Here is a 26,986-nt window from a genome sequence, read left to right as displayed (position 1 = left end):
TGCTGGCGATGATGATGAGTGATTTACTGCGGGCTGCGGGCGATTGTAAAGTGGATGTGGTCATGGGTGGGGTTGGGATATCATTTTTATTGCATCACCTGTCAAAAGCACCCAATGGGCATCGAGTCCGTGAACAGTAATTGATGAAGGTGTCTCCCGACTGGCGCACCTCCCCTTCGCTGTCATTATATTTGTGCTGCTACAACAGCAGCTGTATTTTAGCTGCTTTCTCTCTCTCTCTCTCTCTCTCTCTCGCTCTCTCGTTCGTTCTCCCTCCCCTCACACAGAACCCCCCACCCAGCCATCCACACGCCGTTTTATTCCTCTGGCAGAGGCAGTTGTGCACACCTTCCCCTCGCTCTGCTGCCGACCGGAGGGGAGTGGAGCCGACAGAGGCAGGTAACAGCCAACAACCTCGGATGCATCCGTCTCGCTCCTCCGCCACGCCGGACTGTGCGTGCGCCGAGCGGACGCGGCCGGCTCGTCGCACCTGACAGCCGGCATGTCAAAGTTTGGCGCGGGGGATACGAGCGGGATGCCTTGATTAATCCACAGACGGGATTATTGGAGCATTCGGTGCTGATCCATAAAACATGGGAGACCTCGAGTGTGGCTTTGAGGAAATGCAAGGAGTTCGACTGGGCTACCTGCTCATCCGAGGCAAGCAGATGTTTGCTTTGTCTCAGGTCTTCACCGAGCTGCTCAAGAACATTCCACGCACCACCGTGCACAAGCGCATGGACCACCTGAAGGTGAAGAAGCACCACTGCGACCTGGACGAGCTGCGCAAGCTCAAGGCAATCAACTCCATCGCTTTCCACGCAGCCAAGTGCACGCTCATATCGCGGGAGGACGTGGAGGCGCTCTACTTCTCCTGCAAGACGGAGCGAGTGTTGAAATCCGGCCAGGGCAAAAGCAAAGCCGCCTCGCGTTCGGCCGCGGACGGCCTGGCGTCCGCGGGGCTGCTCCACGCGGACGCCCAGCTTTGGCAGAAAAAAGTTTGGCTCAGTTTGCACGGCGTGCAAGACAAAGCGCGCCGGGCGAGGAGAGAGCCCTGCGACTCCAAACTACCTCACTTTTACCACAAAAGCCGCGGACGAGGTTGCCGCTCGGCCGCAAAGCCCACTCGCAGACACTTTAAAAACTATGAAACCGCCAAGTTGCAAGGGAACCGGGTGACTTTCAGCCAGAAGCATTCGTTTTTCCGGAGCGCCCCCGCAGCGGCGCTGCAGTCGGCCGCGGCCGCTCAGTCGCGGCTGTCTCGCGCGGCCGGCGACCTTCATCACAAAAGGAAGAGGAGGCGCGAGGGGGGCGGCGGCCGGGAGGGCCCAAGACACCCCTGGAGAAGCAGACACCGCCAGCACGTCCCGCCGGTGCTGCTGGTACAACCCCGAGCCTCCGCTACGCACCGCGCGGCTTTTGGTGCCTTCCAACTGAGCCCGGATTTCTACCTTCACCGCCATCACCTCGAAGCCAGCTTCCCGGAGAGTAGCGATACCGAATCCAGTACCTACTCGGACCGTGCCTATCCCGACTCGGACTTCGGCTCCGGCTTCTCCACCAGCAGCAGCTCCGAGGAAGAAGAGGAGGATGAGGATGAAACCCAGTCGGAGACGACCGAGGCCAGCACGGATGAGGAGGAGGAAGAAAGCTCCTCTCATTCGGACTCCAGCTCCGTTTCCAGTCGGGTTTCGGTTCAGAGTATCCGCTTTCGGCGGGCCCGGGTGGGGGCCCTCGCCAAAACCCTTAACCCTATCGCGGCGCCTCTGCTTCTGCAGCCCACGTTTCACTACAACCGCCAGCAGCCGCAGAGCCACGTTGCCGCCGCTCACAAGGCGGAGCGAGGGCACGAGGAAGGCACATTTAGGAACAGCTCCGGGTCCAAATTCCTCTCGGTTATTTTCGCCGAGGACGGGCGTGACGAGGCGGGTCCGATCCCCGACGCGGCGGTCGAACGCGTCCGCTTCGAGCCGCACGCCAACAAGGGCCTCTGCGCGGCTCGCAGGACGTCGGCGTGTCCCATCGGCGAAGCCCGCGGCCGGGACAAAGAGGCCAAATTCACCGGACAAAGACTGCCCACGCCCCCGAAGAAAATCAAGAGCGAGACGGAGGAGCTCGCCGTGACGGCGTCTCCTCGTTCCGAGAGCGGCTGCAAGATCGCCAGGACGCCGCCCCTTGCTCCGCACAAAGTGGCGTTAAAAGCGGAAGACTGCCGCAATGAATATGAATACGAGTGCCAGGCCGACGCCGTCACCTTCAAAGTGCCCCCCGTCAACACGAAACATTCCGCCAACCCGCCGCTGGACGTGAAATCAGACGAGGACGCCCTCGAAGCTGCCGCCGCGTGGCCCGCCGCCTCGCACGGATATCCGAGCACCCGGGACCGACTCGAGGAGGGGGAAGCGAGGACTAAAAAGTGCAGGGCTTCAGAGCTGGGGGGGAGAGCCAGGCTTTCCAGGGCGCAATCAAGACAAAGCAGGGTCACCAGGGCTGCCCCCTCCACCTCCTCCGCCCCCTCTCACCCCTGCGAGGAGAATTTACCGAGCCGACGTAAACGCAGCAGCGCGAACACTTGGACGTGCGGCGTCAAACTGCCTTTCAGCCTCATGGCAAACTTCCCATTTTCGCCGTCGTTGGCGGTTGGCAGCGACGGGGATCTATGTCCCGCTTACTCCCTCAACTCTCTGAGGGGTCTCGGGCCTCCCCCTCCATCTCACCCAGTGTGGAGTTGGCAGCCGGGAGGACACGTTCTCCCTCCCCCACTCACTCACAGGACCGCAAAATAAGCCTACTGAGCAGTGCCCCCCCCCAAAAAAGAAGTAAAAAGCCGCCTCACTCAGAACCTCATCCAGTGAGTTTTTCTCCCCCCCCCCCTCACTTGGAAATGTGTTGCAATTGTGTTGCATTCAAGGTTCAGACAAGAGAAAAACAACACGGGAAGTCAACTGAAGTGTCAGAAAACGCCCACCGTGAGGCCCCCATAGGTGGATTTATTTGAAAAAAAACAAAAACAACAACAAAGCTACCAGCCCTAAGTTCTCATGACTTAACTTTTTCAAACTATTTTTTTCCTGCTCATTTTATGTCGACCTGTTGGATTGTATGACTACGCCAGAGTGTTTCTGGTTGGCGCTTTGTATGAAAGAGGCTGAAACTAGAATTCCTCGAGACGAGGACTTGGGAGAATTTCAAAGCTTCTGATCAGGGTTATTCCATGATGTGCCACTCGTTTTCTTTAACTATACGCGAGCTGTGGTTTCCCCTTTTGATTGACGGGCTGACCGCAACGCCCCAAGATGTTCCACTTCCAAGTGTTCAATGTAGGAGTTATTAAAGTGGGCGTGGCAATGTCTGTATACCACAGTTTCGCCTTGATTAGAGTTGAATAATTTTCATACAAAATGTGCATTTATTTGTGGAGGGGGGGCGTGAACGTGTTCTCTTGTTTAATTGCCTAGAATTATGCCCGAACGAGGTGCTGACAAACACAACACAAGCCTTATGTTTACGGACAATCAAAAACAGTATGGGGAAAATCACAACTTCAGAAAAAGGTTGAGACTAATCACGTGATCGATTCCAGTTCGCCGTCTATGGATGCACGGTGAAATTCACAACAAGAACATTGGTCCCAATGCGGTCTCGTTGAAAAAAGGGGACCAGCCCAAAGCCACGCCGAAACAAAGCAAACAAAGCACAAGAAAGCAAAATGCACTTTGTTACTATTTGGGCTCCTGTGAAAGCTGCCCGATCAGAACATACAAATGTTGCATTAAGCTTTTGGAGAAGCAGGGCCTTGTTGATTTGGACGATTCGATTTGAAATGGCTCGACCTTGTCATTCGGTACTATATCTGAAATCAAGGTTTCTCTTTGTGAAGCCACTTTCCATTCATCTGATTGGGGGTTCCCTCTTTTTCATGTAGCTTTATGACTCAAACGCCCGAAATGCTCCCTTTTGAGCATCAATGAATGTAGTGACTCGAAGTTGTTTGTGCGCAGCTTGAATTTCAGCCGTTAAGAGCCAGCAGGCAAACCTCGAAGCACCAGGAAACACCTGTAAATGACTGCGGTCGCACCTACACGCGTGGTGCCTATTTTGAGGAAATGTGTAAGATGTTACAATTCGGGACTAGGTCCTGCTAATTGGTAGTTCTTTTTTTTCCCTCCTTCTGAGGGAAAGAGCAGATCCGGTGGATGGCCAGCACCCATGATAGGCCCCCTGCAATGGCCGAGAGTGACTTCAGCTCAACTCGGCAAAAGATGGCTCTCATTCAGATGATTGTATTTTAATGATGATTGTTTAAAACTGCTTTCAATTGACATCTGGCAAACGTTAAGATGCGTGATTAAAGCAGTGCACGTGAAGCCCCTGCTCACCGAGGGCCTTCTCGTGAGTGACAATTCAAAACGTCCAGCCCTATTTCCAGCCTGGAAACTGGCTATTTGAAAAAAAAAAAAAAAGCTTTGCCCCCGAGGTGCTACGCGAGTAGGCCTACGGGGGAAAAAAAATGCAGGAAAAGGGTGGAGTGGGGTTCGGGTGAGGTTGCACACAGTCGAGACAGGGGGTGGAGGCGGGTTGCTATGTTCCAAGAGCAAAGCTTTCAACCTTTAAGCCGCATGTCAAAAGCATAGGCTGCACAACACAGGAAGAAGAGGGCTAGGGCACACACACACACACACACACACACACACACACACACAATGCACGATGCATGGACGTAGACAGCGGTCACGGTGTTTGAGCTCAGTGACACTGCCGCCATCATTGTAAACAATATTGACGAACGACAATGCTCGTCAGCATCCTCACGTTCCTCCGTTTTTTTGACACGTTACTTGAGAGAATATTTTTGAGTTTGAAGTCACTGGGTGTGAAATGGAATATTTATTGTGTGACTTTTCCGAAGTATTTTTTGTTGCTGTTTTTGTTTTATGCAGATATACATTTGTATGTGCGACAACTGCACTCAAAATGGAAACTTGAACAGGTGATTTCGAATGCACTTTCCTTTCCCGTTTTTTTTTAAGTATTAAACATCCACTACACGCAACTGAGTGTAAGACGACTGTTTTATGAGATCAATGTTGACCCCAAAAATAGGGGGTGGGAGGGGGGGTTAAATTGAGGAAAGAGAAACTGGGATGTTCACACTTTGACCCGCTTTGAGAATCACTTTCAAAAACTGTTGTTAAAGTGGCAGAATGTCATTGTCACAAGATAAACTCTCATTGAGTCCCACGCTGTCCATAACGTGATAATACGTAGCCGGGAAGAAGAAAAAAAAACGACATTCGCTGCGTGTCCACAAGGTGCAACCGAGCTCTGTAACGTGTTGTCCACTTCCACCTGAACAACTTTACTAAGTTGAAGCACAAGTTTAAAGGATTGCATGCTAAATACAATATTTACATTTTTTAAGCGCCTTAAAAAATATATATATATACATATATATATATATATATATTTTTATGACAACGCGAAGCTACGTGTCAAGGGTGGTGTCCGTTTATTATGGCAATATACATTCACAAAAATAGAATGTATATCATTCATTATTATTTATTCATAGCACACTGCATGCATGAATATTTAATTTATGCCATTTTTTTTACCTGGTTTTGAACAAGTTTTGGGGCTCTCGTTTCACATCCCTGAGATTTCTGAGAACCACCTAAATAGCTAATCCATCCCACCAATTTTATGACGCTGAATGCTAGCTGGATGTTCTGGTGACTATCCTTATTGATTTCAAATGAAAAGCAGCGGACACACACACACACACACACACACATACACACACAGAGTCACGTCCGTAAAATAAAAGGAACACCGAAACAGCACAATGTAAGCCCAAGTGTTCCCGATATCTATAAGTGCAGCCCCTCGGCCAAAAAGTGAGTGAAAAAGTTTGAGGGGACTTGCCATTTATGACGCCGTGCGCGGGCGCTCGCTCTGCGGCGTGCTCCAAAGCCAGCTCCCCCCACAAGGCAACCACGGCCGGCCGACCCAAGCGAGTCAAGCCGCTGCGTGGGGCCTGCGTGGAGGGGCCCGACTGCAAAAGCAGAGTCGAGCGGCTGAAATTCCAGTGCGGATTGGGAGCCAGCGGACTGGATCACACACACACTCATCATGTTTGGGCAAACGGTGGCGCGATGCAGGCACACGAGGGTCTTTTTGCGTGCTGATACGCGCTTCTCCTGCAAGAGAGAGAGACGGAGAGAGGAAAAAAAGAAACTCACACACTAATCGGCATTTGCATTTGTTAACCATTGTGTCTTTCGCGGTTGGCCTTATCTGCAACAAATCGACATTGTATGCCGCCAGTGTTTTCAAAGCTTAGAATGGACGCAATTATTGCAAAGACAATCCAATCGCAGAGCAACGCGCGGCTTTTATGCTGGTGCTTGCAAAGTTGATTTCGTGTCAGCTTCGTCAAATGTGCACTATTTAGCGCGATCGGCGAAGGAACGGCGGTGTCTCGCTGGCCTTTCTACCCCCCCTCGACACGGAGCAGGATGCAGAGGGGACTGCGCGGTGGCTGCTTCGTGCGATTAGGACGCTGACGTTAAAAATCATTCAATCCATGCATCGCTAAAAAGCCTTAGCGCTGGATGTGCTTGCTGGGGGGGGGGGGGGGGGGGTAGCCGCATATGTCAACATGCATATATTATCGTAATTATTGAAGTGGCCTCTAAGCACCATCTTATGAATAGACTCGTGCTCCTCGAGCTTCATTGAAATGCTTTAGGGTTAAAAGGGCTGAAAAGACCCAAGCGGGAGAGACGCGGGGTCTCGGGGGCAGCTCGCCCGGGAGACGAAGGGGGAAAAGCAGCTCGGAGGGCTCGGAGCTAGGCTGCATTTGTTGGGGCTTTTCCGTGCATCGCACGAGACGGCGGAAGGCAGAATGTGCCACTTGCCCACGTTGCGTGAAAGGAGCCAGAAGGGCAAAATTTGCGGTCTTCCTCGACGGCGTCTTCTTCCAAGCGATGCGTTTAAATGGCAATTACAATGCGAGTGGGTCGAAACTCCGAGCGGAGCTGATGAATTATTCAACAGTCTTAACGAGAAGAATTTAGACGCTGCTCTACACCACAATTAAACGCATTCAGGGTCGACGTTCGCAGAAATGAAATCCGAATGCAAAACAAAGGGAGAGCTTGAAGGCCATTCAGAAGGAAGATTTTACACCGTCAAAAATACGATTGGAAAAGTATTGCCTTTAGTCGTTTGAAAATCGAAGAAAAATAACCATATAAAAAACTACACATGGTCTATATATTTGGACTATTCGAGTACACGAGTGGAAATATCCCACATTTGCACGCGACTCACTAGCGAGTGTAGAACCAGCACACATTTTATTCCGGATTCGGTCGCATTATTACTCATATTATGATCTTGCTATATTCATGGTAATTCACAACCCCCCCTCCCCTACCAAGCACGCTCTTAGTCAAAAGCAAAGCAAAATAAACGCTGAAGATTAAAATGCAGTCAAGATGCAACAGTTTCAAATTCAACGAGTTCATTTTCAAAGTATCACAAAAGTTTTTTTTTTTGTGGGAGGGGGGGGGGTCGCAAAATTCTCTCTAATTAAAGATTGCTGATGTTTGTCAGATCCGATCAGTTCCGTGGCCTGCAAACAAAAATCTCTTGTGAGATGACAGGTCACTTGAGAGCATGAGGCTCTATAGAAGGATTTGAACACGGCCACAAGCGGCGGTGACCTTTCACCCTCCTCATACCAGGGAGTTAGGAACAGGCTGAGGGTGTGGGCAAAAAAAAAAAAAAAAAAGTCTCCAAGCAGCCAGGCAGTAACACCTCTGTGTAATACGGCTTAGACTTATTGATATGTAATTGTGTATTATTTACAAGTGAGGTTAGGGGGCAAATATAGTTCACTTTTTGGGGGCAGGGGGGGGGGGGTTGTCAATCAGCCATACTATTATTATAATTTTTCAAACGCTTATTCTATTTGAATCACGTTGTTGTGTGCGCGTATAATAACCTCCAGTCTACCGCGAGATAGAAAATAATTTGCAAAGATTCCGACTAAATCCCAGTTGTGACATAGCAGCTCTTCTGATGATGCATCGATACGGTTTTGAGATGATGTCGTGCAAGTGCACGGTCGCTGTGAAGTTAACTTTTTAAAGCGCCCAATAAATGGCAGTCAGGTCTGATCTTGCACATCATTGATTAGCAGCTCACATTTTCCCACCGCGCTGCAGTGAGGGCCGCGTGTCAAAAGTCAGCCTGCTCCGGGGCACGGACCGCAGAACGCAAAGTTGTGTCCTTTCTTCTTCTTTTTTTTTATTCAAGTGTATGGGACGCATTCTTTGAGGTGATGGGAGGCAGGGGAGGAGTCGGGGGCTTGTGCCCGATAAGGTTCCTGCAGCCGACTTCTTTTACCCACTTCAGTATTCAGGATGTGGGCCAAAGGGAAAAGCAAAAAAGTTTCTCCTTGGAGCTAAGGCTTTATTTAGGCATTGTAGGGAAGGAAGGGGAAGTTGTCTTGCACATTTTTTTTCGACTGTTCAATGTATCTCTTTGCAAAGCTTTCTTGAACGACAGCTAAAATGCATCATTACTTTCAAAACCATTTTGCTTGCTTCTTTGTTCGACTTTTTTTTAAACTACGCGTCTTCATGAATAAAGTGACTGCGGCTTGTTTGGGGTGTAATCTGAGTGCAAACAGCTCACCCCCACCCCACCCTCCGGGGGGGAAAAGGGCTTTTGAATAAGCATGTTTAATGTCACAGGAGGCTCATGATTAACAATAAGAATCGGCATCTAAACTACACGTTGAACTAGTTTAAGGGAATTTCGAATTTATAAATAATAATAAATGCTTCAAGCGAGATTCCCCTTGTGAAGCCTCTGGCACAGCAAGGGGAAGAATCAGGTGTTGTTCGACACTTTGACAATAGATCATCATGTCGGAGCGGCGCATACGTGACCTCGCCGGAGCCAGCTTTCTTTCAAGTGCGCGTTGTGCTCTTCGGGGGAGACTTTGCTCATGATGGAAATGGGGGACGATGCCTCGATCGGGAATCATTCACTTCGCCAATTCGTTTTTCGCCTAATTAGGATCATAAAACAGTTGAACAAACGCAGGTTCCCCAAGCAATATTTACGACATTTTCAAGATTTTTCCTTTGAATAAAACGTCGGATTAACTACATTTTCCACGCAATTCTTATTAAAAAAAAATATATATTATATATATATATATATATATATATATATACATTCTTCATCATCAGCACTGATGGCAGTTGTGAATTATGCTGTGATCAAATCTCCGTTAAAAGGAGCCCACTCAGTCTCGTTTAAAATTTTTTTTTTTTTTTTTATTGATGTCTTTCAAGATTTGCATTTGTCCGGGTAATCCGCAAATCTTGATTGGAGGCAACTGACTTTTTCTTGTTTGCTGAAGACGTTTCACCTTGAAGCCAAAAGGCTCAGTCAGTTGTAAATGTGAGGTGTGGCGTCTCCAAAACCCAAGCGCTTCGGGATTCGAGTCGAAATGTCTTCAACAAACAAGCCGCAAAGCTTGCCTTTATTACATTTTTCGGGATCACAGCACGGTTCTGAAATGCGTCGGCTAAAATTAACATGCCAGCTGCATGTTAATTTTCAGGGTCAGTTTCGTGCATGTCGGCCTACTTGAGTGGAATCAGATTTACTTTATAGAATCCTAAAAATTCCCCAAACATGCAAGGTTTAATGGAATACTTGAAATCGAATGTGAGGGCGAAAAAAACAGTCCGTCACCAGAGTGAGGTAAGGGGAAGGCCTTGTGGAAGACACCGCCATGAATATGAAAGCACATGGATTTGTTCTATAACCTAGTTATCGTTTGCTGTAAGAGAAACATTTCGGTGCAGGCTTTTATTATCTTTACATTTTCTTAATTTTTGAAGTCAATTAAATGAGTCCAATGGCTATTTTAGAACGTATAATAGGCTACCAATCAATACAAAGTAAATTCAAATACGCGAAAGGTGTCTTGGGGAAAAAAATCATTTCAACTTAAATTTGACTGTGAATATCATGAATTTCACCGATTTTTAAAAACCTATTTAGCCCATTACGAAGAAACCGACTTGCTAAAAATAGCTCTATTATTTCTAAGAACAAAGAGGCAAAATAAAGAACAGTGCTGATTTTTTTGCTTTTCCCCACCCCGCTCGACCGAAAAGACAGCATTGATTTTCTCTCACATTTCCCACCACTTTTTTAAATATTTCGCTGACACCCTCATTCATCAATCCAACACATTTAAAAGGGTTAAAGAAGACCCGCGGGGCTTTGACGCACATACACGCCTAAAATACAGTTTAGTCGAGGTGTGCGCGTGTGGATGTATATTTTAATGGGGTGATCCGTCAAATCCCTCGGACTTTGGATTTAGAAGAGTTGGGAATTTCCCGACGATATTTAATTATGTGCTGTTTTTTTAACAATTATTTTTACACGACTCATAATTGTAGCCGAAAAACATCTACGTGCCTTTTTGTTTTTTTATTCGAAAAGAAAACAAACGCGAGGATTTTTCTTTTTTCATCGGTGTATAAAATAAATGGAAATCATGCGCCATAGTCCCACGACCGTGCTGTCGGGCACTCCAATTGTTAATATAAAACGAATTCACGCAATGAAGCGCATATTCCTTAAGAAAAAGAGAAGCGAGAACACGGTTTGATCCCCAAGGCTCGTCGGTTCACGCGCATCTCGACAAGACGATGATGCAGTCTTACTGCGCCCTCTGCCGGTCATTAGGAGAACCGGTCTCGTCTCTTAAAGGGGACGTTGAGGAAACCGGAAAAGATTTTTTAAGGTGGACCGGGAGAGTTATCCGGACGACACCGTTGACAAGCTCAACATTTCTGTATTTCACAGCGTTTTTCCAAATGGCTTGCTGGCAAATGACACATGTCGCCGGTTTTGTTTTCGTTGTTATTTGTCAACCTGTTTACTCGAAATAAACACGTCGATAGTCAATTTTTTTACGTGCTTGGACGACGTCGTCTTTTGCGTGACTCTAAACTACTGCGTGAGCGAAATGCATGGGTCGAGTTTTCAGTTGAATCACGGAACGCGTTCTTCAATTTAAGGAATATTAAGTTTATCCTGGTGTGTGCGAATTGACGACATAGACAATAAAACTGACGTGGGTTCAAATTGAAATGAGGTCCGGCTAAAAGTACACACGAATGGTCATGGTATGCAAGATACATTATTTTATGTGAAATAAGTGACTTCTATTCAACACGATGACTGCGAAAAGTACATGTAGGTACATCCTTTCTCTGTGCTTCAAAGACGCACTTAATTACATAGACAGTCAACGAACAAAAGGTTTAAAACGAAGTAGGTACAGTACTAAAATCAGATGTTAGATGGAGAAAGTTGAAAGTGTGGAAACTCAGACTTAAAAAGTGACCGTCGTATCCACTCGTACGATTTATGTCGCCCAAAAGATTGCGTTTGAGAGGGAGGCGGGGTGTGACACCTCCCTCCCCCTCTTCACACGCAGCCGTGTCTCTCCTCACCTGCATACAGTCGCTTTGAGGGTCCGGGCACCTGCACGTCGCTCCTCCTTCCACACCGACGCGTGTTTGGCTCTCATCCGTTCGTTCCATGGGCGCTTTGACCACCGGCGCTCTCCTTCTCTGCTTGTCGGCGGCGGCAGCAGCAAGCTCCCCGGGGGACGCTTCACGGCGGTTCTCGGGGTGCGTCGACGGCAGCAGCCCGCTTCATCATATCGGCCGAGTTCGCGATGACCTTGACCCGAAATCCTGCTGCGGCATCTGCCTAGATGAGGGGTGAGAGAACAAGTAGAAAGGTTCAAGACGACGTTCCGTGTTACAGGGGCAGATATAAACTTGGACGAGATTTCAAATCATGAATGTAGTCATTCGTTAAAAGCCAGGGCTGGGGAACGCCTTTCCTCTTTGAGTATTTCTTTTTCATCTGGCATGCAAAATTTAGGCAAACCATTTCTATCATTGTTTCCCTGTGTTCAATTTAGTCCCGTGACTTTTTCTTTATGTTCAAAGAGCCATCGCTGACACATGCCATCGGATTCCCCGCCCTTGTTTGAAATCCTACTCGAGACCCTGAAACTGTCACCGTGCAATTCACTCTTATTCTTATTTTAATTTTTATAAGGTTCATAGTTGCCGCATTAACAACACAATGGTGTTACTGTGGACACGCGTTACGTGGCCCGAGAGTGTCTGCTTGTTTCAACGCTTCCTCCAATGGAGGTTCACGGGAGGTCAGAGGAGAACAGAGGTGGGGATTCTTTCTTTTTAATCTTTGATTTCTTTCTCGGCATTTAACTCTTTTGGATGATCTCTCCTTAGGGTCCCGAAAGTTCCTCTTGGGAGCAGGGCGAGAAATTTAGCACCTTACAGGAGAGAAGGGGCATTTTTGTGCCACGGAAATGTGTCGACCCCTGTGAAGAAATTGCATGCCGCCACGACTTTTGTTCTGGAGGTTTGCGTGAAATCGGCGGGATGCCTTGACCAGGTCACAGGTGAGAAGCTATTTAAAATGAAGAGGATTCAAGCTCGAGGGCTTAGATTTTTGGAGGTGTTTTCCTGTTGGACAGACACCATTTAGTTGTTGAAAAAAAAAGGATATATACCCGTGTATGTATATATATATATATATACTCTGTATATATATATAAAATAATGCAATGTATCTTCTATTGCAAAAAGAGGTGAAGCTTAATATTAACCAGGATTGTGCAAACAAAACTATGATGCATGAAAATATAAAAGTATTAGTGCTGGACTGATTTTGGGCTCATTTCCGATATTCTGTATTCGATTTTCCAAGATTGAAAACAAAACTTGCACATGTTGAAAATCTGAAGAGTCGAGTGTTGGGAGTTTGTGCTGTTCAAAATTTTGTCTGCAATTTTTTTTTTGCATTGACCACATATGACTATTGGCTTCAAATGTTCACAATAGGCCTCCTTGACTATTAATAATTGGTTTCACATTGGGCCGGGGGGGTGGGGGGGGGCAGATCTGTCGATTGATGGGACAAGCTGAATCAACAAGAACACAAATGGAATTTACTTGTGCATGCATAATGCATTTGCTGTCTTGCTGTTATTTTTCTTTTAATGTTAGTGTGTGTGCGTGTGTGTGTGTGTGTGTGTGTGTGTGTGTGCGCGCGGGTGTGTTTTCAGTAATGGTGGAAGTGGGTGGACCCAATGACATCACTGTGGAGTTGCTCTGTGGGACCTCAGTGTGTCAAAGTTCACAGCAGGTCAACGTGTCAGATGATGGCTCCTTTGCAGTTTCATGTCAATGGATTTGGGAAGGGTCAGCCGAGCATGAAATCAGTATGTCTGATAGGGGAAGGGGGAGGGGGAGGGGGGGGGGGGCTAACAAACAAATGTTGCGTCCGATAGCTTCTTTTTGTAACCTGCTTTTTTTGTCCTATTATTTTTAGAGTTGACGGTCTTCAACCCGATTTCAGAGCATTTCTGCCCCCCGGGCTTCTGCGCGGCGGCGCCGTCGGAGATCTTTTTGCTTCACGGAACCCCCCTCCCGCACGCAAGCTCCCAAAGCGGGACCGCGCAGGCCGTGTATGTGGGGGATCCCGTCACGCTGCGGGCGTGCGCGGCCGGCGGGCCGGCAGCGCGCTTGTGCTGGTCGTTTCGTCACAGGGAGGGAGACGCGGAGCTTGGGGTCGAGAGGACTTGTGAGGCCCCGAACGGCAGCCTGGTATGCCAGCGTACGCTTCGCTATTCAAGCGGCGAAGCGTGTGTGAATGCACGTGTGCTGGGGGGCTTTTTTTTGTTGACTTATTTGAATGTTTCTTTCTGAGGAAGAATTTGGAAGCGTGATGTTTTCTTGCAAAATAGCACATGTCCATGTACTCCAGGTAATGGACATTGTGCCAAGATTCCGCTTCTTTGTACTCATTGTGTCTAGGTGTTGACCCAATGGCTGACGCGCATTTTTATCCAACGCCACTTTTGGATCTTGAAGTACACCCGCACAATTTCACAAAAAATCAGACCCACCCCCATGATAGAAAATGAGATCTGACAAAAAACGCAGAGAGCCCCTTCATGCAGATGTTGATTTGTTTACTTGCAGGCGTTCGTGCCGTCTCCAGCCAACGTCACCGCTGCCAACATGATTGACCGAAGTAAGGAGACACCCGGTGACACCCGTTCGACTCTTCCGCATCACTTAAAAAACAAAACAAAACAAAAAAGTCTCTGTTGGTGCGTGTGAAATCCGGTTACCTTTTCAGGTGTCAGCGTTTATACGACACGTCAAGCCTACCCCACCGATACGGACGTGACCTTTTCGGCTGTGACGGACGTGCCCGGGCCGCTGGACATTTTCTGGAATTTTGGCGACTCCACAACGGGAAGAAGCGGCAGCAGGAACGTCACCAAAAGATACGACGCTCCTGGAAGGTCTCTGGCTCATCAAACATCAACTCGCTGCACTGATATGACTGCGCTAGGCTTGCAAAAGAAACCCAATTCCAATGAAGTCGGGAACTTGCGTTAAGCCGAAGTTAAAAACTGCAAGCAATGATTTGCAAAGGGCGTTCAACCTTTATTCAACGTTTATCTAATTAACAAAAAAAAATGCCATTCTATTTGCCCCAACTGTGGCTGAATTGGCGTTTTTCCTTCTGGAGCTACGAGGTAACGGCGTTGCTGTCCGACGGCCGCACCTCCCTCACGTCCGGAGCCTTGTCCGTCCTCATCCAAAGGCCCGTGAAGCTCAACAAGTTGGTCCACCGGGCCTCCGTCCTTCGGAACCAGACGATCACAGTGAGTTGCAGAGTGGATTCCGGCACCGACGTCACATTCCTGTGGAGCTTCGGCGACGGGACGACAAGGTCGGGACAAAGCGTTGAACGGCACGCCTTTCTCAGGTGAGGAAAGCTTTCCAGTCAAAGGCGGATGGTGCCTGCTCTGGCATCAAACGCGCCGCCGTGTGTGCGGTCGTAGCACCGGAGAGTTCCTGATGGAAGTGACCGCGTCCAACCGGGTCAGTCGCGGCTCCCTCAGCAGCGTCATCTTTGTCTCGGAGCGTCCGTGTCGGCCTCCGCCCGTCAAGAACATGGGCCCTCTCAAACTGCAGGTCAGGCCGTTCGCCGGTCCCATCGCGGCAGTACTTTTCAAGGAGACCTTTCTTCATTCAGGTGCCGAGACATGACGTGATCCGTCTGGGCGTGTCCTACGAGGGGGACGTGGAATGCGACGCGTCGAGGGGCCTCCGTTACACGTGGACGCTGTCCGACTCCGCGGGCCGAGTTCTGCCGGTTGCGGATGCTCACGGGCAGCGCCTGGTCCTGCCGGGACATCTCCTGCGCTACGACACCTACGCCGCCGTGGCCAGGGTAAGCCGCAGGAAGCAACGCGGCGATCTTAATTTTCTGCCATGACGGGTTGACTTTGCGAGCACACTGGTGCAGGTGGAGGTGGTGGGCAGCGTGGTGTACAGCAACTACAGCGTGAGACTTCAAGTGATTCCCGGCCCTCCCGTGGCTTCCATCCAAGGCGGCACCAACATCTTCGTTAAGCGCGCTAACACGACCGTGGTGACGCTGGATGGGCGGCGTTCCTACGATCCCGACTTCCCGACGCATCCCTTCAGGTGGAGGAACGCCGCGGCCCTTTTGTGCCAAACGGCAATTCGAAGCGGGCCTAGAATTTTTTTTTTCTATTTCCAGCGTCACGTGGACGTGCCAACCGGTCAGCTCCATCAAGAGTTCCTGCTTCAAGCGTCACGTCGCTAGCGGCTCCGCCGTGCTCACCTTTCCCACCGGCTCCCTCCAGCCGCGTTTCGACCAGTTCCAGTTCACGCTCACCGTCCGCAGCGGAGCGCGGTCTGCTTCGACGGAAGCTTTTGTCACCCTAACGCCCAGCGTCCTCGGGTACCGGCTAACTTGTTGATGTTTAAAGTGGCCAGTTAAGATTTGAGCAGCTCCATCTATTGTGCGAACGTCTCCAATTCAGGCGGCTAGCGGTATCGTGTCTGCAATGTGACGGAGACCAAGTCAACTGGGACGGGCCGATCACAGTCCGGGCCCTGTGTGAAGACTGCGAGGTTCCCCCGAACCGCATCCAGTACACCTGGACTTTGCACTCGGTGAATGCTTCCTCCAAAGCCGCGGTCGAAGGTAAACGGAGCGCGGCCCGATTCTTGGCTCTTGCGGGTGCGGTCTCCGCCGTGAGCGGGACCAGCGGCCCTCGGTGAGATTGGCCGGATGGCAATTCGTAACCATTTCCTCTTCTTTTCTAGTGCCATTTTGTTTCACGCTGGACCTCGGTGCCCCGTCCACCATCAAAGAAACCGCATCGATGCCCACCTCACATCTTCAGCCACATGCTCCAAATTCTTCCCAACCTGCTCATCCGTTAGATGCGTTTGTTCCTACAGAGGCCATCGCCGGTATGTGAAATAGAACGCAATACTGATTTCAAAGATGGAGATTTTTTTTTGGTTCCATTCATTCATTCACTGGACTCCGAGAGGCATTTTGTCAAGTGCTTCACGTTACTGTGCAATTATTGACCAGATCCTGCTCTTTAAAATGCTCTTCACGGCTAGGAGAGGAGCCCCCTTACGTTGCCGGAGGGCAGCGTGGCCTTCTGGAGTCCCTCGACTCCACTGCCGCCGAGAACGGTCGCGTGCGTTTGGATCAGGGGGAAGTTGCAAGTCAACTTCCGATCGAGTACGACTCCTCGGCAGACTGGGATCGCGCCGATGGACCAGGTGGAGTATCGAGCTGTGCGATCGGCGCACGCCGCCGTTTGTCAAGTCTCGCCGACGTGAGCGGAAGCCTCTGCTCTCTGGCGCAGGTTCCCGCGTTCCCTGGCAAATCGCGGAGGAGGGAGAGCCGGGAATCTCAGCCGGAAGACTGAGAGGTACACCTTGTGCACTGGAATGTTGTCTTTTCCAAAAATACTTTTCTCACAATGACAACCAATAGCTCGACTCGTCCAACCCGCCCCGCTTTCAGGTGCGGATGTTCTGAGGCCGAATCCGAGGGACGACACGCGGTTGCACCCGGCGCCACGCGACTCCGAGGGAAGTAATCTGGTGGAGTCCCGGCCCAGGCAGGCCATTCGGAAGCAGACCTTGATCGACCTCCCTCGAGAACCAATCGACGCCAGATCCTTTGCGTCCTACACCTACACGGGTACGCCACAGGCAGGAAATGTCCTCCGGTTGCATCGGTCATCGCTCATCGCAACGCCGCCACTCCTTTTGCAGGACTTTCGTCTGCATTGCTCAGCCTCAGACCTTTTAGCTTAAAGCCGGGCAACGTGTACATGCTGGAGGTCATCGCCAGTGAGTCCTTCATTCATCACACACAGGTTTTTCTTTTCTTTTTGAAATAACTGAATGCTGACCACATTGTACTGCATTTTTTATTTTTGTTTTTTCCAAACCATAGAATGTCCAAGTCGTATTTTGGGACGCACGCAATTATTCTTGAGAACAAAGCCCATTCCTAAAGGAATGACATGCCAAGTCCAACCAAGCAAAGGGCTGGAGTTGTATACACATTTCGGCATCTTCTGCACCTCAGGCAGAGAGGTAAAAAAAACAGTCACAGTACAAATAGCTTTGGGTCACTCCTATCGCCAGCCTATCGTTTTATTTTTTTTCTTCCACTACACGTCCCTGAGTGATGCCACAACAGTTCTCTGTGTGTGTGTGCCCGCGTATCTTTTGAAGGACTTACTGTACGAGTACAGCTTCAGCGTTGGGAGAGAACCTCCCAGGATGTTGTACCAGGGGAGAAACTTCCAGTACTACTTCAGCCTGCCATCCGGACACCCCGGCAATGACTATAAAGGTAACGCTTGCAATCCAGTCCATCAAAGGCCCGCACGTGACTCGACGGGATCATGCATGAGCTCGAGCGCTTCATGACTTTTCTGATTGTAGTAACCGTCTACACCAAAATCAGAAGCGGCCTTTACGGATCCTCCACTCAAGTTTGCCCAGTAACTGTCCAAGTCCGGCCCAGCTTCTTCAGAACCGTTTCCTTCCCCGATCCTGATGTGGTTTTGTAAGCGCGAGGATCAACAAATGTTCAATGTTTGAACATTTGTTGTCATTTCAATCCTGCTCAACATGTTCTTTCTGTGAGCAGGTCCCAATCAGGGTTGAAGAACCTCTCCGCATTGATTGTGCTCGGGAACAGTGCGGAGATTAGCAACTATGTCAGTCTGTTGTCGCGCATCCTCAATAGGCTCAGCTCGGACAGCCAGGCGGACCAGCGTGCTCAGAGTCATCTGCGGAACGTGCTCATCTCCGCTTTGTGCAAGCTGGAAAGTCCTGACCAGGTACATGCACACATCACAACATGCATACTCGCATTAACATCGAGGCAAGAACAAGGGAACGTCTCCAGAATTCAGCACTCGGGGACAGCGTCACGAGCAAGGCGATTGCTGAATCGGAACAACTCGGCGGTCCTTAAGTACCGAGCCCATTGCGACGCGTGACAGGTGCTCCGCTGGAGGGAACCGGCCTCGGCTCCAGCTGGCAACCAAAACAAAACCGGGTCATGACTGCTTCTTCCTTGGACCACGTACTGGCCCTCGGCAACGTTGAGCATAGATAGATCCGTTTCGTATTTTGGCTGCTATCACAAAAGCGTGCATCTTATTCCCGCAGAGAAATGCTTTAAACCGTGAAGTGACTGATGGCATCGTTCTTTCACGCGTTCTAACATGTTATGTGATGCCAGGACTCAACGGTAGACAACGTTGGCATTCTGCGAGATCTTTTCCAAGTGCCAAGGCAGGCAAGTTGCAGTTTCCCCTCACAGAAACACAAAGTGAAGTGGGCTCGGAACAGACCCTTGACACGCAGTCATACGCTTCTTAGGTGACATTAGCCAGCGTCCGACAAGCGGTGACTCACGTGAAGGCCATCTCGGCGGAGCTTTCTCGACCCGGTGCACCAAAGCGCTACCGACCGGACCGGCGGACGCTCGACACCCTGGTGGCGGTGTTATCGCGTGGCCTGGAGGCCGCCATCGGCGCTCACGACGTCGCGGACGCCACGCGCCGGGTGGAGCCCCATCCGCCGGTTGGATTCGACTCGGGAAAGGGCCTCACAGATGACGATTTGCAAACAAGTCCCAGCCAGCGGCCGGAGCGACTCGTGGAAACTATTCTACTGACCGCTTCTGACCTGATCCTGGTGAGAAGTCCCGCTTGAACATCGGCAACTCCGTTTCCCTTCTGGTTGTCGAGTGTGGATCGTTTGTCTTAGAAGCACACCTTGTCGGAGAAGAGCCAAGAGCACGCGGTCAGGAGTGGCTTCGTTTCTCTCTTCGTCGCGCGGCGGGACTCGGCAGCATCGGTCATCGGCGGCGATTCGGCCACGTTTTACACGCCCGCGCCGCTGACGCCTTCTCTCAGAGGAGAGTGTGTGCTCAGCCTTCTCGCCGAACTCGATCGGTCACCTTGGAGCCGGGCCACGTATCCCGAGAGGGTACGAAGAGCGCGGCCGTAGACTGCGAGCGCACCGACTTGAAGAAATACAAGCTTCTCGTTGGATTTTGCAGATGAATGGACCGGTGGTCGACTTGACTCTGTATGAATGCGGCACCGGGAAAAAAATCTCAGTGGGATCGCTCGTTCAGCCGATCACTGCGGAGATGAGACCAAGACAAGACAAAGTGCGTGGGATGGTTGCCGCCGTCGTAAGCTCGCTCGATCCGATGGAACCGGACGGATGATTTCAGCTCACCTTCCCCAAACCTTCTCTTGTAAAACACTAACGTCTCGCAGAAGGAAGCCGCTCACGAGTACGTCCTCCTGCCGAACCGCGTCGCCTACCACAGCTTCAACGTAACCCGCCGACATTCCCGCCAGGCCATCCAGCTGAGCGTGGCTTTCACGCCGCCGCCGACGCGCTCGTTTACCATCACGCTGCTGTTCAGGTACGCGCCCTCGTCGCATGGGCACGTTTTGCATCTCTTGATCGCCGAGCCTCCGTTTACGGCAGGATGTTTGCCAAGCCGTCTCCCGGCACGCACCATTTGCGCAAGATTCACCGTTGGGAGACCCGCACCGCTCGTATCACCCTGCCGCCGTCTTATCTCAAGAGTGGGTTTTTCTTCTGGCCGTCAATGTGGTTGCTGTCCGGTGACTGCGGATTCAAGCGATTGGGAATTTGCCTCTAGCTCCGGGGGTGGGCTACCTGGCGTTATTCAACGGCGACTTTGATAAACCAATCGGACGCCAGCGCCCGAGCAGCCCCATCAATTACACTCTGGAGGTGGATGCCAGCCAATGTTTGTCCTTGGACCGCCTAAAGGGCGCCTGGACGCCGCTGGGCTGCAGCACGCGGCAGGCGGACGGCACGCGCGCCGTCAACTGCAGGTACTGGCGTCGACGCGGCGAAAGGCATTTGGAGCCGCCCTCGCTCGCCGTTTGCCGTCCGTTGCTTGCAGTTGTCACCGCTTGAGGGCCATGACCGTGGTCCGGAAGCAGATTGGGACGGTCTACGAAGCGGCCGACCTGGACGCCTTCCTCAGGTGACCTTGTCAATTGAGCCGCAGGCTCGAAAGGCAGCACGTGAAAAATGAAATTGCGTTTCACGTTCATTTTGTCATTTTCAGCGAGGCCGCCGACGTGACCGTCCCGCTTGTCCTGTTGCTGTGCGCGTGTCTGTACGTGCCGGCGTTGATGGGATGCAGGAGAGCGGACATGGCGTCCGAGCCGAGTTGCCGAGTCCACTACCTGGGCGACAACTGTCCGCGGGAAGCGCATCTCTATGCTGTGACCGTCCACACCGGCCTCCGCTCCGCGTACAGACTGAGCGCAAAGGCGAGGCCGTCTTTCCGCCGGTCTCTATCCGATCCCACCGGAGTCGACGTTCAATGTTCCGATGGCCCGTTTGGCAGGTTTACGTGGCACTCTACGGCGGCGACCGCACCTCGCCGACGAGGGAACTGTCCGTCCCGGGATGCACGCTTTTCAGGAGGAACTCGCGAGACACCTTTGTGCTCAGGTGACGTCCGAGTAAGCCCTTTCAACACCAGACAAACATTTGGAGTCGCCATTCCACGAGATGAATTTAACGTCACAGTGCGGCCGAGAGCCTGGGTCCCGTGTGGGGGGTCCGCATCTGGCACGACAACTCCGGAGCGTCGCCGCATTTCTACCTGAAACTGGTGGAAGTCTCCGAGGTGAGGCTTTTCCTCCCGCGTCGTGTCGCGGACGCTTTGACATTTGCTGATCCGGTGTGACCGCAGCCGGGGCGGGCCGACGCGCGGCGGCTCTTCTTCGTGGGCCAGTGTTGGTTGTCCGCGAGCAGAGGGGACGGCCGCGTGGAGAGGATGCTGCGCGTTTGCACTCGTGGAATCGGAGTAGCTCGGGTAGGGCCTTGGATCCGCTCCCCCGTTGGAACCGAGGAACGGCTCCGTCTCCCTCACCGCGTCTCCGCCCTCGCATCCGCAGATGATGCGTCTGACGCTGTGCGACTACCTGGCGGACTTCCACACGTGGATGTCCGTGTACACCTGCCCTCAGCCTCACTCGTTCACACGCACGCAAAGGCTGGCCGTATGCCTGCTGCTATTCGCAGGCTACGCGTGCGTCAACGCGCTGATCGTAGCGCAAACGCAAGAAGTGGTGGGTCCAAACAAACCGTTCACCAACAAACAAAGACCGTCCGTGCATGAGTGTTGTCAGATATGCGATGCCGAGCTTGGTTTCTACAGCTCCATTTCGAGGCGGGCACCACGGCGCTATCCGCTACGTCTCTGACCGCCGGGCTATCAAGCGTGGCGGTGGTGTTGCCCGTGGCGACACTCATAACGTTCCTGTTTCGACTGCGTGGAGCCAAGTTGACGACGGGAGAGGAGAGAAGCCGGACTGGCCGGGACCCTCGCGAGGGTAACGTCGGTTTACCGCAGACCGCCGTTGTCAAGCGCCTCGCATTGCAGGCGCCGTGCGCCGATCCCCGTTGATGTCTCTGCAGTGGGCAACCCCGACTCGGCTCAGAAGAATGATCGGCCGGTCGCGAGGGACGTGAAGAACGGCGAAATCCAGACGGAAGTCATTCAGAAGCGGATGCGCTTTCAAGAAGGAGCCCCTTGTCAGGCTGCAAGCCAGGGAGGCGGCTCTCGGCGGGCGGCCTGCTCGGAACGCAGACCACGTCTCGCCGCGTTCGACGAGCTAAGACGGAGGACAATGAGAGCGGCTCGGCTGTGGTGTTACCATCTGCCCTGGACGTTGTGCCTGCTTCTGTCTTTTGCCGGTCTACTGATCACGGTGCTGTTGGGGCTCAGGTATGCAATTTCTTCTGATCGTATCCTTGTCAGTTTTTGAGCCGTCGGTCCTTCCAAAGAGCTTCGACAGAGATTCGAAGAGCCATTCCAACTGGACATTGGCGGAACGACCCATTCCCGGGAGTTCACCCCTGAACTTTCACCATCAATCCGTCACATCACCTTCACTTCATCTCGACTTGGCGCTCCTGCGACATCATTTATCATTGGCCCCTCACTCCGGTGAGTGTTTGTTGTCATCGTCAGGTTCAGCAGTAGTAAGCTGCGACTGTGGCTCCAGTCGACCTTCCTCTCCTTGGCGTCCTGCTTCTTCCTGATCCAGCCAATCGGGGTAGAACCTCATTTTCCCCCTCAACGTACACGTCTGCTTGCATTTCCGAATAACGCCTCTTTGCTGCCGCAGATCCTTGCCGTGGGCGTGACGCTATCCGTTTGCTACAGAAATAGAACAGACTTCCAGAGTCCCTCCAGAATCACCTTTAAAGCGGCAGAGCAGCTCGCTTGCGCTCTTCGGTCGGACGGCATCTCAGATCTCCAAAAGGTGACGGCGTCAACGTTCGGTTTCATCGGAAATCCGCCAATCTCGCGTCTCCCGTCGCAGCCACGTCATTTCTGACTTTGCGCTTTTCGGACAGCGCCGGCGAGTGAGATTTCTCCGCCTTGTGCGCCCGCCAACTGTCGCGGAGCTGCGGTTGACTCGGGCGCGCAGAAGCCGTGACGCTTTTATTGGCCGAACCCTCAGGTAAGTGTCTTCCATAAGGCCGCACCTCCCATCTGCTGGACGCTTCAGGCTTTGTTGACGGAGCTTTTCAACTGTGTGGGCTCTTTTCTCTCTGGCATACTTTTATGTCCGTCTCCTTCAGGGATTTGTGTGTCCTTGTAGCCATGCTCCTCCTGATGTTGTGCATTGCTAACGGCAGCTCATTCAGGGTTTACCGCACGCCTACCGCTCGGGACGACGTCGTCACTGTCTGCCAGGTAACCAGGAACGTGACAACAACAACACCCGATGAGCCAACTTCTCACAGCGGCGTTTTTTTTTGTTGCTATCTAGCTGCTATTCCTCTGCTTGTCCCTGCTGCATCTCAGCATCCAAGTGGGCACCGCGTGGCGCAAAGGCTTGTTAGGATACTGCGCGGCACCCCGCAACTGGCTGCATGTAAGTGTGGCATCCGTGCATTGTCCCAATCCGCTTATCTTCACCGGGCTCGCGGGCACATCAGGAGCGAAAGGGAAAAGGGCCACCGCGTAACGGAAACATCAAGCTTTGCTAACTCTGATGTCAAAGTGATGATGTCATAGTCACCTCGTGATATTTATGGAAATCCAACATATGCGCATCGGTAGGTAATTCTCCAAATGGTGATCTTCCTGTACTCTTATCACCACATCTACTACTCCGTGGAGTCCGTGGAAGTTGTGGAGCTGTTGCGGAGGAGCGACGGCAAAGAACGCGTGGATGTCAGCCACCTGGCCGCCCGGGAACAAGTGAGAGAACGACAGAAGACGAGAGAAAGGTGGCCGTTTTGTTTTCCGTGCCTACGACGTCGCTGACGTTTCGCTGATATTTTGCAGCATATTCGCTCCCTGCGTGGCCTTCTGCTCCTTCTCCTCACCGCAAAATGCGCAACCATGCTGACGCTGACCAGGAGGTCGACGACGCCCTCGACCCGCTTGATCCCAAACCTTGTAAGCCGCCCGTTGATTGGATGCGAGACTACGGATCATTTTCCGGATGTTTATTGCGCAGCAACACGCCGTCGAAGTAACACTTCAGAAATACAACTTGCCAAACTTGAGTAGGATCTGTCGACAATACGACGACGTACAAATGTAACGATATCAAATCAATTAATCACATCGCCGTCAGTGGGCACGTAGAAGATTGACATCCAAAGTTGACATGAATTACCGACGATGGGAAGTCGAACACGAGCAAACCCACACGCCTCAAATGGCAACTTCCCGAGGGGAGATTGGAAACATTTTCAATGAGAAGAGACGAATGCAGTCCTGGAGTCCTCCACAAGGCAAGAACAACGTGACATCTCTCAGCTAATTAGCCAAGAAAAAGTATGATGAAACCAAGTCTGCATAAAATGCAAACTCCACGTTACCGGTTTCACATTCATATGAATAACAACTCCTGTCGCGTTTTTTTGCCCCTTGCAAAACTAATAAAGGCCTTTTCTATCCTTCCATCCCAGATGCTGCTGCTAGCTGCACACTCCCTTCCAACACTGCTATGTAACAACTGTGACCTCCGATCCGGATACTCGTTCCTAAGCTTCCGAAGCCTCTGCCTGTCCTTCGCCGCTGCGGTACAAAAGTGCCTCACAATCAACAATACCGGTTGAGATGGCTGCTGCGTAGCGCGTTACGGCATGCGCTGCTTCGCTTCCATTTTTTTTTTTTGTGGTCTCTTTAGATGATGGCCTCGGTGTCCTCATCAGGGAGGAAGCGGCGTCAAAGCAGGAAGGACGTATGCACTGTGAGAGAATTAGGCGGCTACATCAGACGGAGGGTTCGTGAGCTCACTGGACACGAAGAACAGGCGAGGCCTGCCGTGGAGAGCAAGGTGAGGAAAACGTGGCTTGATTTTTGAGAGGAGCCCCAAATCACACGACCGCCTTGCGTTTCCAGACTTACTACCTGGAGGAGTTTGAAACGGTGGTGGATGAGCTACTATTCAAACTAAACAGGCTGCACGCCACACTGCTCCCTGTTGCTCATCATGCCCACATCGACGACAGCCCTGCAGCCTCACACACCTCTCAGGTGTTTGGAAAAAAAACCCAAAACAAAGGACATAAGCTGAATGTTGCTGCATAGCCAGTCTTAACCCTTTGTCTGTATTCCAGAACAGTGAGAGAACACGCTCAACAGAACCAGAAGCCCCGGTGAATGCCACGCCACTCCAATCTGCTGAAGGCCTTCAGAATAAGGAGTTCCGCCCGACATCGACACGGTTTCTTGAATCAATCATATTTCAAACGGATCTCACGAAGCGGCCCGTGCTAACATTTTGATGCCCTCTGGTGGGTCGGACCAGAGCTAAATTCCAAAAGTCAATCCGTAGCAATGTGCACACATCCCATCTCTGACCATGAAGACAATACGTCTTTAGCTATGTTGCGCTATCACAAATATTTTGTGTTGGATATTGGATGAATATTGATATGCACTCTTGCGCATGACACATTTGTGTGCCAATATAGAACGTTTTTGTGTGGTACTGAATGTATTCGACAATTGTGCTGGTACAGCGGTTATATGAAGCCTGAAAGTCCAGGTCCCCAATGCGTGACCTGCTACTGATCAATAAACTAGGCTAGGACAGTTATTAAGTCATAAGTGCAATGAATATTCATGTTGAAAAATATACAATCATCAAATTAAAAACATTAAGTGCCGCGGCAACATCGCATGCCCACCCGTGCCACGTGATGATGTATTTCGACATGTCGTACACCAAAGAGCCACTGTTTAGCAAATCCAAAATAAAACAATCAAATACAAGTACAGTACTTACCCTTTGAAGCAAAAAAAAAAAAGTACTTACCCTAAGTAATGGAGATTGTACAGGAAGGTGTCTGCAGAGTCATGCTGTCACCTAGTCCATTTTGTAGGAATGGTAGTGCTGGAATCATTCATGCAGGAACTTGTCCACTGCCACTTTTGTCCAATACTGATTGCTTAAGTTTGACTTCTTATACTCATTTTTTAAAAAAAAAAGAAACAACAGAATGGCCCTCCGAAATGGAATCATGACTGACATTGAATGACTTGCAAAGTCACAACTTGTTATTTATCCACAAACCAAATCGACAACAACAACGCCTCTTCAGCACAACACACGCTCGTGGAAAACGTTTGTTTGACAAATCAGTGACACCGGCGTCCACCCGAGGAAACCCCATTTCCAAACTTTCGGGCCATCGACCCCTATTCGGCACAGGTCACGAAAGAAACAAAACACTGCCCCTTAGTGGTTGGAGGTATAATAACCAAAAACATTGGACTCCGACATGTGAGGTGCGTCTCTGTTTGGCAAAACGTGTTATCCTGAAAGTTTTTTTTTTGTTTGTTTTTTGGTCATTTGTGATAGAGCGGCATTGCCACGACCAAGTGCCAGTGGTGGAGAATCCAAATCTATGGTGGGGGAACTGCAAAGTGGACGAGCGGAGTGTCTTTCAGTCCTAAATGATGCTCTGGAAAGGCAAACGAGCCACGTGACCAGGAGAAGCGACAGCTGTTTGACTCGTCAAAATATTACGTGTCGCACAACCACTCAGGCACCTCATACAGAGATGTTGGTCGAAGTAGTGATCCACAATAAGCCTTTGTGAGCGTTTTTAAAACTGCACATCTTCATTGGTGGCTGTGTACAGGAATATACAGCATTTGCATTTCAAAATTGTTTAGACAGCAGGAGTAGTTCTGCAATCAGGTGCTATCATTTCAGTCGGTGCATAAACATTTGCAAACACGATGATCCCAAGGCGATTCTACATTGAGTGTGAATATTCATTATGCAATGACAAATACATTTTGCTCCTGTGAACACGACAAACGTTTCTGACGCGCAATTTCTTTGACTATCATCTGCGAGTAAACAAAGCAGCGAAGGTACATTTCGAGTATCATAGAGGAAGCG

The 26,986-nt window shown here is 50.8% G+C and overlaps 2 protein-coding genes across 2 annotated transcripts; both read left to right on the top strand.

Annotated features, from left to right (window-relative positions):
* Positions 1-208: 208 nt before the first annotated feature.
* On the top strand, positions 209-2,802 carry skida1 (SKI/DACH domain containing 1). Its single transcript, XM_052053774.1, has one exon. The coding sequence runs from the start codon at positions 594-596 to the stop codon at positions 2,784-2,786; it is 2,193 nt and encodes a 730-aa protein (XP_051909734.1). The 5' UTR covers positions 209-593; the 3' UTR covers positions 2,787-2,802.
* A 9,546-nt stretch (positions 2,803-12,348) lies between these two features.
* LOC127593052 (polycystic kidney disease 1 like 1) lies at positions 12,349-26,919 on the top strand. Its single transcript, XM_052054244.1, has 46 exons — positions 12,349-12,550; positions 13,217-13,372; positions 13,483-13,757; positions 14,136-14,187; positions 14,296-14,464; positions 14,695-14,934; positions 15,011-15,143; positions 15,205-15,402; positions 15,478-15,659; positions 15,736-15,939; positions 16,022-16,185; positions 16,308-16,457; positions 16,712-16,933; positions 17,029-17,208; positions 17,283-17,360; positions 17,467-17,609; positions 17,751-17,871; positions 17,964-18,087; positions 18,172-18,364; positions 18,772-18,828; positions 18,912-19,229; positions 19,302-19,523; positions 19,597-19,710; positions 19,823-19,974; positions 20,040-20,140; positions 20,218-20,440; positions 20,488-20,571; positions 20,656-20,863; positions 20,941-21,047; positions 21,126-21,225; positions 21,292-21,414; positions 21,497-21,670; positions 21,760-21,934; positions 22,020-22,329; positions 22,576-22,660; positions 22,733-22,870; positions 22,965-23,071; positions 23,193-23,307; positions 23,384-23,488; positions 23,677-23,817; positions 23,905-24,018; positions 24,537-24,650; positions 24,758-24,907; positions 24,973-25,107; positions 25,191-25,297; positions 26,438-26,919. The coding sequence occupies exons 2-46, from the start codon at positions 13,219-13,221 to the stop codon at positions 26,676-26,678; spliced, it is 7,002 nt and encodes a 2,333-aa protein (XP_051910204.1). The 5' UTR covers positions 12,349-12,550; positions 13,217-13,218; the 3' UTR covers positions 26,679-26,919.
* Positions 26,920-26,986: the final 67 nt, after the last annotated feature.

This window comes from Hippocampus zosterae, chromosome 20 (genome assembly GCF_025434085.1).
Source record: "Hippocampus zosterae strain Florida chromosome 20, ASM2543408v3, whole genome shotgun sequence".
Classification (NCBI taxonomy): domain Eukaryota; kingdom Metazoa; phylum Chordata; class Actinopteri; order Syngnathiformes; family Syngnathidae; genus Hippocampus; species Hippocampus zosterae.
This window is presented reverse-complemented; position numbering and strand designations above follow the sequence as displayed.